General features: G+C 52.3%; 1 protein-coding gene across 1 annotated transcript; it reads right to left on the bottom strand.

Moving 5' to 3' along the window:
• Positions 1 to 8602: 8602 nt before the first annotated feature.
• On the bottom strand, positions 8603 to 9502 carry LOC121777002 (the record flags this gene model as incomplete). Its single annotated transcript, XM_042174134.1, has 2 exons — positions 8862 to 9502; positions 8603 to 8762 (listed from the first exon to the last, which is right to left on the bottom strand). Coding segments are annotated over exons 1-2 (801 nt in total), but the record flags the coding sequence as incomplete, so codon positions are not given.
• Between the last annotated feature and the right edge of the window lie 1417 nt (positions 9503 to 10919).

The following is a 10919-nucleotide window of genomic DNA, read 5'->3' as shown; positions in this document are numbered from 1 at the left end:
TGAAGAACGAAAAGAAATGCCGCGATGCTTGCAGCTATTCCTCTCCGTCCAGATAAACCAGTATACCAAACAGGGAATGATGAAACTAATGTGCAAGGCGGTGGCCCTGTGAGAGGACCTCCACCAAAAACCTAATCTAAGTGCAATGTCAGTGCACGTGTGAATGTGTGTGCTGATGTAAGGGAACCAGCCATCAAAGTAATCCCAAACCGATCTCGCCAGAGGACTCGACACAAACAAATGCTGAAACGACTCGACTGAAAAAGAAGAGACACAACAGAGACACTTGGATGCAAGAGAGATACCACGGGCCTGAACATAACACTCAACAGGGAGCCTCTGGAGGAGGAGGCGCCAGATGAAGACAGAGATGGTAGGGGTCAGCCCAGCATTCCAAACCATGCGAAGTCCGAAATGTCTAGGGGACCGTGTCCGGATGAGCTCCCAAGCTGAGGCCGTCGAGAACTCGCCATCGCCAGTGAGGCTCCATCGCATCACATCCCGCCTGCCCACCTCAATCGGAACAGCCCTGATAAGATCCAACACATGCAGAGGCACACCATACAAAGCCAGATAATCATGCAGTTTTTCAACATGCCAAGTATGATCATGCCAAAATCTAGAGACCTCAGCGGCAGGAAGATCAGTCCCGGGCGGACAATAGGTCCTAAGGGGGAGATCCCCGACCCACACGTCGTCCCAGAAACTAATCCGCCCTTCGCCTAGGGACCACCTAATGAGACCATGAACCTGACCCCTAATGTCCGTGAGACGATGCCAAATAGGACTATCATGCACAGAGTAAGGAGAAATGAAAGCACGACCAGCATGGAAACAATACTTGCGCATGGTGAACTGCGCCCAAAGTGAATCCTGCGCGAGAAATCTCCACCAGAGCTTGATGCTGAAAGCTTTGACGACCTCGTGGAAACGACGGATGCCGAGGCCTCCCTCATCCAACGGCAGACAAATCTTCTTCTTCCAGCTAACCCAGTGAATCTTCCTCTGCTCCCCAACCGTGCCCCAAAAGAACCGGGCCAAGATCTGCTCCAACTCCCTCATCCAATACTGATACGGCTTCAGGACCTGGAAGATGTGAAGAGGGATGGTTACAAGGGTGCTCTTGATCAGAGCGAGGCGCCCTCCAAGAGAAAGATGTCTGTGAGACCAGCTGTGAATCCGGTCCACCATCTTCTGTCGGATATCTAAAAGGTAGCCGGCCTTCAGCCCCCCCTTATAGATAGGGACACCGAGGTAGGTGAAAGGGAGGAATCCCTGCTGGAATCCACTCGCCTCTACCACCTCAGCCGCCCAAGCGTCGAACTTCTCAAAGAGGTAGAAATGACTCTTTCCCCTGTTCACCATCTGACCCGACACGGCAGAATAGTGCTCGAGACAATGAACCAGCCTCTCCACGGACTGTCTGTGCGCCCTGACAAAGATGATAACGTCATCGGCATAAGACAAATGGGATATGGCCGGCGCGCGCCTAGCACACCTATACTCCATATCGGGATGTGTATCAACAAGCCTGTTCAAGCTCCTCGAAAGATAATCTGCAGCAAGCACGAACAGCGACGGCGATAAGGGATCTCCCTGGCGAAGTCCCCTCGTAGACTGAAAGAAACCTGCCGGAGCCCCGTTCACGAGCACTGAGAACCAGCATGAAGAGATGCATCGATCGACCATACTCACCCACCCCGGCGGGAATCCCATCCTCTCAAGCACCAGGAGGAGGAAAGGCCACTGCACTCGATCATAGGCCTTAGCCATATCTAGCTTGAGGGCCAGATTAGGCGACTTTGCCTTCTGAATGAGCGACCTGCCGATATCGTGAATCAATTCCTGAGCCAAGAGCACATTATCACTAAGCAAGCGACCCTTTACAAAACCGCTCTGGTTCGGCGCCACAACCTGAGGAAGCAGTGGCGCCAAACGCGATGTCAAGATCTTGGAGATGATCTTGTTGGTCACGTTGCAAAGGCTGATCGGCCTGTACTCTGCCCAGGTCGCCGGGCTTGCCTGCTTCGGCAAGAGAATGATGGTCGTGGCCGTGAAGCTGCGGGGCATGGGAGCTCCTAAGAAGAAGTCCGCCACTGCTGCCACCACCTCTGCTCCTACGATGTCCCAACAATGCTGGAAGAAAAGAGACGAGAAGCCATCCGGTCCCGAGGCGCTGTCCCCACAGATGCCAAAGACCGCCGCCCTCACCTCATCATAGTCAGGAACTGCACAGAGGCCCTCGCGGTCCACGGTCTCTGGGAGACTGCGCAAGAGATCAAGGTCCGGCTGCTCCAAGTGCTCAACGTCTGACGTGAGAAGCCGCTGGAAGTAGTCAACCGCCGACTGTCTGATGTCCTCCTCTGACGTGAGAGTCTGTCCTCCTGCCTGAATGGCGTGAATCCGGGACTTCACCCGCTTCTGCCGCACCCACCCATGGAAGAATTTGGAGTTCCTTTCGCCTTCTGCCGCCCACCGAATGGCAGCCTTCTGCTTCCAGAAATCCTCCTCCATCCTAGTGCGGAGTACGTAGAGAGCGGTGCAACGGCTAAGCTCACTCCGGTGGGCTCCCGTGGGGTCCCCGTCGTAAGCCGCCTGCGCAGCGGCAACCGCCTCCTCTGCCTCCCTCAGCTTTTCAAAGATGTTCCCAAAGACCTCCCTGTTCCAACCCTTGAGAAAACCCTTAACTCTGCTGAGTTTGAACTGAAGATTAAGCATGCCGAAGAAGCCCGTCTCCGCCGTCCACACTCTGGCAATCTCATCCCTGAAAGTGTGATGCCTAACCCACATGTTCTGAAACCTAAACGAAGGCCTCGGAATCTGAGCCGTGAGCTGGCACCGCACAAGCAAAGGGGCATGATCTGAAGAGATCCTAGGCAAATGAGTCACCCTAGTAGCCGCAAAGGCGGTCGTCCAGTGCTCCCCAAGAAGAACTCTGTCCAATCTCTCCCAGAGCCCACTCCTCGTCCATGTGAACGGTGGGCCATCAAAGCCTGGGTCCAGTAGCTGGCAGTCTGCTACGGCGTCGGCGAAGTCCATCATCTCTCCGTGCCTGTCTGTCGTGCTGCCCTGTCTCTCTTCCTCCAACAAGAAGATGTTGAAGTCACCACCAACAAGCCAGGGGGCCCCGTCAGTGGCTAGAGAGATGTCCCTGAGCTTATTCCACAGATCGTATCTCCCCTCCCTCGAGCACTTAGCGTACACTACGGAGAGATAGATTGAAAAAGGGAATATCGCAGCAGAAACTCGGACGTGAAGGACCTGCTCAGAGTCGTCAATGACCTCGACCTGCCAGTCCCTGTGAGAGAAGATCCAAATCTTGCCGTTTGTGTTCGAACACCTAAACTGCAACCCAAATCGCCTACTAAAGAAAGAAGGCCGGGGATCCGTCTGGGGCTCAAGCACCGCGGCAAACAAAACACTATACATATCGATCATATTTTTGAAAGTGCCCTGGGTAGTAGCGTTCGCTATCCCCTGGGCATTCCAGATCATGAAGTGAGAAGACATGGGAAACTCAGTAGGCTCCCGAGGCCGAAAGCCTCGCCTTCTTGGATGAACCCTCTGCGGGAGGGGAAATGGGTCCAATGTACCCTCCGATGAACCCTCAGTAGACCTCCAGGATGGGTTCAGGGTTTAGGGTTTAGGGTTCAGGGTTTAGGGTTTTTTTTTTTTTTTTTTTTTTTTTTTTTTTTTTTTTTTTTTTAGGAGGATCGACGATGGTTCCCCATCTACCCTCCGATGTGACTCGGACCCCCGACCTAACAGTTGGAGGTGAAGCGTCTTACCCAGTAGGTGCGCTTCGTTGTCATTCTGGGCCCACAGGCCCAAGGAGAAATTAATCCCCAAATCTGCACTTCCTAGGATTCGAACCTGCGACCTCCTAGGAAGTGAAAGCTCCCTGAAATCAACTCCCAAGCCACTAGAGCAGCTTGGTTGGATAAAAATCTGCTTGTTTCCCTTCAGGGTTTAGGGTTTAGGGTTCAGGGTTTAGGGTTTAGGGTTCAGGGTTTAGGGTTTAGGGTTTAGGGTTTAGGGTTTAGGGTTTAGGGTTTTTTTTTTTTTTTTTTTTTATTTTTTTTTTTTATTTTTTTTTTTTTTTTTTTTAGGAGGATCGACGATGGTTCCCCATCTACCCTCCGATGTGACTCGGACCCCCGACCTAACAGTTGGAGGTGAAGCGTCTTACCCCGTAGGTGCGCTTCGTTGTCATTCTGGGCCCACAGGCCCAAGGAGAAATTAATCCCCAAATCTGCACTTCCTAGGATTCGAAGGTTTAGGGTTTAGGGTTTAGGGTTTAGGGTTTTTTTTTTTTTTTTTTTTTTTTTTTTTTTTTTTTTTAAAAATTAACTTCATATATTTATATCATATATATGAAGGAGGAAATTACAAATCTACTCCTATAACAAGGAGGAAAGACAAATTACGCCACCCAGGGTTCGAACTCGAGACCTCCAGGATGGACGCGGTATCCAGCACCCTTTACCGCTAGGCCAAGGGGCTTGGATGGTTTAGGGTTTTTTTTTTTTTTTTTTTTTTTTTTTAAAAATTAACTTCATATATTTATATCATATATATGAAGGAGAAAATTACAAATCAACTCCTATAACAAGGAGGAAAGACAAATTACGCCACCCAGGGTTCGAACTCGAGACCTCCAGGATGGACGCGGTATCCAGCACCCTTTACCGCTAGGCCAAGGGGCTTGGATCTTGGATGGTTTAGGGTTTAGGGTTTAGGGTTTAGGGTTTAGGGTTTAGGGTTCAGGGTTTTTTTTTTTTTTTTTTTTTTTTTTTTTAGGAGGATCGACGATGGTTCCCCATCTACCCTCCGATGTGACTCGGACCCCCGACCAAACAGTTGGAGGTGAAGCGTCTTACCCCGTAGGTGCGCTTCGTTGTCATTCTGGGCCCACAGGCCCAAGGAGAAATTAATCCCTAAATCTGCACTTCCTAGGATTCGAACCTACGACCTCCTAAGAAGTGAAAGCTCCCTGATATCAACTCCCAAGCCACTAGAGCAGCTTGGTTGGATGGTTTAGGGTTCAGGGTTTAGGGTTCAGGGTTTTTTTTTTTTTTTTTTTTTTTTTTTTTTTTTTTTTTTTTTCCTCAAACACCATCACGGCGGGGGGTTAAGGCGGACCCCCAACCTGTAAATATCAAAAATCACCAAAAGAACATACATCAGACGAGTCCAAAAGTGACTCGGTCCGCACGAGAGATACAAAACACAAGAGCTAACAAAGCTACTATGGTATCCCCACAGACCGGGTACTAACCATCTAACTAAAGAGAGAATAAACATAACAAAGCTATACATCATAAAAAGGACAAGGATGATGGCCAAAAGCGGGCCAAATCCAAAGGAAATAAAAAAACCATAAATCAAAACCACGAACCAAGTGAAGTAGTCATCCATCTCGATATCTGAATCTGAAGTTCGGATAGCCCAACTGGTCCATCCTGACGAGCGACTTCAAATACCGAGGCGCTGAATCCGCATCGAAGAAGGTGATGGCAGGGGTCTGGACCCCCCTACCTGCCAAAAAGTCTGCTGGTCGGTTGCCCTCTCGAAAGATGTGAGAGAACATGAACTGTATCTGTGCGAGCAAAGTACGAATGCGAGCCATGTGATGTCTCACATCCGCTGCTCCTCTGCGTCCTGAAGTGAACACCGCGACCACTGCTGCCGCATCCATCTCGACCCAGACATGCGAGGAGAACTGCATAGCCAGTGTCAGCCCGTGAAGAAGAGCTAATAGCTCCGCCTCGAAGGCCGACCCAGCTGCGAGAGGCGTACAAAAGGCCCCCAGGAGAGAACCGTCTGAGCCCCGAACCACTCCCCCACCGCCTGCCTGTCCCGTCGAGCTAGTAAAGGCCCCGTCGGTGTTCAGCTTCACCCAAGGATCGTCGGGTGGATGCCAAAGCACTTGCAGGGACCTCAGAACTCGCCGGCGAGGAGGAGCCAAAGGCATGAAGTCAACGGCCGGGGTGCAACCGCGCCAATGAAGGGGGACTAGCACACCCGCCGCCACCAAGATCCGCAGGTGCCGAACAACCTGCCAAATAACATGTGAAGAACGAAAAGAAATGCCGCGATGCTTGCAGCTATTCCTCTCCGTCCAGATAAACCAGTATACCAAACAGGGAATGATGAAACTAATGTGCAAGGCGGTGGCCCTGTGAGAGGACCTCCACCAAAAACCTAATCTAAGTGCAATGTCAGTGCACGTGTGAATGTGTGTGCTGATGTAAGGGAACCAGCCATCAAAGTAATCCCAAACCGATCTCGCCAGAGGACTCGACACAAACAAATGCTGAAACGACTCGACTGAAATAGAAGAGACACAACAGAGACACTTGGATGCAAGAGAGATACCACGGGCCTGAACATAACACTCAACAGGGAGCCTCTGGAGGAGGAGGCGCCAGATGAAGACAGAGATGGTAGGGGTCAGCCCAGCATTCCAAACCATGCGAAGTCCGAAATGTCTAGGGGACCGTGTCCGGATGAGCTCCCAAGCTGAGGCCGTCGAGAACTCGCCATCGCCAGTGAGGCTCCATCGCATCACATCCCGCCTGCCCACCTCAATCGGAACAGCCCTGATAAGATCCAACACATGCAAAGGCACACCATACAAAGCCAGATAATCATGCAGTTTTTCAACATGCCAAGTATGATCATGCCAAAATCTAGAGACCTCAGCGGCAGGAAGATCAGTCCCGGGCGGACAATAGGTCCTAAGGGGGAGATCCCCGACCCACACGTCGTCCCAGAAACTAATCCGCCCTTCGCCTAGGGACCACCTAATGAGACCATGAACCTGACCCCTAATGTCCGTGAGACGATGCCAAATAGGACTATCATGCACAGAGTAAGGAGAAATGAAAGCACGACCAGCATGGAAACAATACTTGCGCATGGTGAACTGCGCCCAAAGTGAATCCTGCGCGAGAAATCTCCACCAGAGCTTGATGCTGAAAGCTTTGACGACCTCGCGGAAACGACGGATGCCGAGGCCTCCCTCATCCAACGGCAGACAAATCTTCTTCTTCCAGCTAACCCAGTGAATCTTCCTCTGCTCCCCAACCGTGCCCCAAAAGAACCGGGCCAAGATCTGCTCCAACTCCTTCATCCAATACTGATACGGCTTCAGGACCTGGAAGATGTGAAGAGGGATGGTTACAAGGGTGCTCTTGATCAGAGCGAGGCGCCCTCCAAGAGAAAGATGTCTGTGAGACCAGCTGTGAATCCGGTCCACCATCTTCTGTCGGATATCTAAAAGGTAGCCGGCCTTCAGCCCCCCCTTATAGATAGGGACACCGAGGTAGGTGAAAGGGAGGAATCCCTGCTGGAATCCACTCGCCTCTGCCACCTCAGCCGCCCAAGCGTCGAACTTCTCAAAGAGGTAGAAATGACTCTTTCCCCTGTTCACCATCTGACCCGACACGGCAGAATAGTGCTCGAGACAATGAACCAGCCTCTCCACGGACTGTCTGTGCGCCCTGACAAAGATGATAACGTCATCGGCATAAGACAAATGGGATATGGCCGGCGCGCGCCTAGCACATCTATACTCCATATCGGGATGTGTGTCCACAAGCCTGTTCAAGCTCCTCGAAAGATAATCTGCAGCAAGCACGAACAGCGACGGCGATAACGGATCTCCCTGGCGAAGTCCCCTCGTAGACTGAAAGAAACCTGCCGGAGCCCCGTTCACGAGCACTGAGAACCAGCAAGAAGAGATGCATCGATCCACCATACTCACCCACCCCGGCGGGAATCCCATCCTCTCAAGCACCAGGAGGAGGAAAGGCCACTGCACTCGATCATAGGCCTTAGCCATATCTAGCTTGAGGGCCAGATTAGGCGACTTTGCCTTCTGAATGAGCGACCTGCCGATATCGTGAATCAATTCCTGAGCCAAGAGCACATTATCACTAAGCAAGCGACCCTTTACAAAACCGCTCTGGTTCGGCGCCACAACCTGAGGAAGCAGCGGCGCCAAACGCGATGTCAAGATCTTGGAGATGATCTTGTTGGTCACGTTGCAAAGGCTGATCGGCCTGTACTCTGCCCAGGTCGCCGGGCTTGCCTTCTTCGGCAAGAGAATGATGGTCGTGGCCGTGAAGCTGCGGGGCATGGGAGCTCCTGAGAAGAAGTCCGCCACCGCTGCCACCACCTCTGCTCCTACGATGTCCCAACAGTGCTGGAAGAAAAGAGACGAGAAGCCATCCGGTCCCGAGGCGCTGTCCCCACTGATGCCAAAGACTGCCGCCCTCACCTCATCATAGTCAGGAACTGCACAGAGGCCCTCGCGGTGGATGGAGTCTGGGAGACCGCGCAAGAGATCAAGGTCCGGCTGCTCCAAGTGCTCAACGTCTGACGTGAGAAGCCGCTGGAAGTAGTCAACCGCCGACTGTCTGATGTCCTCCTCCGACGTGAGTGTCTGTCCTCCTGCCTGAATGGCGTGAATCCGGGACTTCACCCGCTTCTGTCGCACCCACCCATGGAAGAATTTGGAGTTCCTTTCGCCTTCTGCCGCCCACCGAATGGCAGCCTTCTGCTTCCAGAAATCCTCCTCCATCCTAGTGCGGAGTACGTAGAGGGCGGTGCAACGGCTAAGCTCACTCCTGTGGGCTCCTGTCGGGTCCCCGTCGTAAGCCGCCTGCGCAGCAGCAACCGCCTCCTCTGCCTCCCTCAGCTTTTCAAAGATGTTCCCAAAGATCTCCCTGTTCCAACCCTTGAGAAAACCCTTAACTCTGCTGAGTTTGAACTGAAGATTAAGCATGCCGAAGAAGCCCGTCTCCGCCGTCCACACTCTGCCAATCTCATCCCTGAAAGTGTGATGCCTAACCCACATGTTCTGAAACCTAAACGAAGGCCTCGGAATCTTAGCCGTGAGCTGGCACCGCACAAGCAAAGGGGCATGATCTGAAGAGATCCTAGGCAAATGAGTCACCCTGGTAGCCGCAAAGGCGGTCGTCCAGTGCTCCCCGAGAAGAACTCTGTCCAATCTCTCCCAGAGCCCACTCCTCGTCCATGTGAACGGTGGGCCATCAAAGCCTGGGTCCAGAAGCTGGCAGTCTGCTACGGCGTCGGCGAAGTCCATCATCTCTCCGTGCCTGTCTGTCGTGCTGCCCTGTCTCTCTTCCTCCAACAAGAAGATGTTGAAGTCACCACCAACAAGCCAGGGGGCCCCGTCAGTAGCTAGAGAGATGTCCCTGAGCTTATTCCACAGATCGTATCTCCCCTCCCTCGAGCACTTAGCGTACACTACGGAGAGATAGATTGAAAAAGGGAATATCGCAGCAGAAACTCGGACGTGAAGGACCTGCTCAGAGTCATCAATGACCTCGACCTGCCAGTCCCTGTGAGAGAAGATCCAAATCTTACCGTTTGTGTTCGAACACCTAAACTGTAACCCAAATCGCCTACTAAAGAAAGAAGGCCGGGAATCCGTCTGGGGCTCAAGCACCGCGGCAAACAAAACACTATACATATCGATCATATTTTTGAAAGTGCCCTGGGTAGTAGCGTTCGCTATCCCCTGGGCATTCCAGATCATGAAGTGGGAAGACATGGGAAACTCAGTAGGCTCCCGAGGCCGAAAGCCTCGCCTTCTTCGCTGAACCCTCTGCGGGAGGGGAAGTGGGTCCAATGTACTGCAGCACCGGATCGTCAGATTCAAGCCTCGTGTTCGGTACCTCACAAATCATATGATCCTGGTGGTCATCGCTGTCCCCCTCAACCTCGGCCTCATCCGAGGGAAAATCCTCCAAAGCCCCGAACATGTTATCACCGTGTAAAACCATCGCCAGAGGTCCGTATCCGAAACCGCGTGTAATAGAAGGCGATCTGGACCTAGAGGCCCGCTCTCTCCCTGACGAGGAGTCATCTCCCTCAAATGCCTTATGTCCCTCCCCATCTGACACTGCCCTCTCCGAGGTGGCTTTCGCCTGCATCTTCTCTTGGCGTCTCCTTCGCTCCCTCTCGCGCTTTGCTGCGTTCTTAGCCATGTTCTTCGTCTTAGGCACGACGAAGCCATCTTCCCGTGCAGCCTGAGAACTCTCTGCGGCTGTTGAAGACGGCCCGGGGTGTAAGACGGGGCCAGGGGCCGGCTCTCTGATCACCACGCCCTGGTTGCGCCTCTCTTGACGCCGTGGCTGTCCAACCTCAGGGGGAGGCCTCTCTGTAGGCTGGTACCTCGGGCCCTGAGGCTGTCTACTAGTGCCTGCCTGATGCGATTCTCCCTTTCTGTTGGGAGGAGGTCGGTTCTCTGGGGTCGGCCTTTGGGAGTAGTCCCTTTTGGGAGGCATAGGCCGCCTCCCAGATGCATAGCATGTCGACGCCGAGTGACCAACGTGCTTGCATTCGGAGCAATATAGAGGGATCTTGTCCCATTTCACCTTCAACGTGACATGTTTCCCCGCAATGTTGACATCTATCTCCTCGGGGATGGGACGTGACAAATCGACCTCGACACAAATGCGTGCAAAAGAAACACGAGATCTAGTGATTGTGGCTCTGTCTACTTGCACGGGTTTACCGAGCATCTCACCAATAGCAATTAGAGACGATTCTTCAAATAGATGCACAGGCAACGCAAGTATATTACACCAAATAGCAACAATGGGGATTTCGAAGAAAGGGTCAAAGTCAGGGGTCCATTTAAACACACGCATCGGATGGTGTTCGACATACCACACAGGAGAGTTATTCGGTCCACTAAGCAACTTAACATAATCACGCATATCAGACAATTGAATGAAAATATGCTTCGCATTTAGGAAATTCCAAGACATAGCACCAACAAGTTTTAAATTACCTAATGCTTTCTGAATTTGGTGGGCAGGGGGGATGGAGTGTGAGAATTTGCCGACGATGGCAGGTCCAATACGGCCTGCAAGAAGAGAAGT

The sequence above is a fragment of the Salvia splendens genome, chromosome 18 (assembly GCF_004379255.2).
Source record: "Salvia splendens isolate huo1 chromosome 18, SspV2, whole genome shotgun sequence".
NCBI classification, from domain to species: domain Eukaryota; kingdom Viridiplantae; phylum Streptophyta; class Magnoliopsida; order Lamiales; family Lamiaceae; genus Salvia; species Salvia splendens.
Note: the sequence above shows the minus strand (reverse complement) of the source record. Positions and strands in the feature narration are given on the sequence as shown.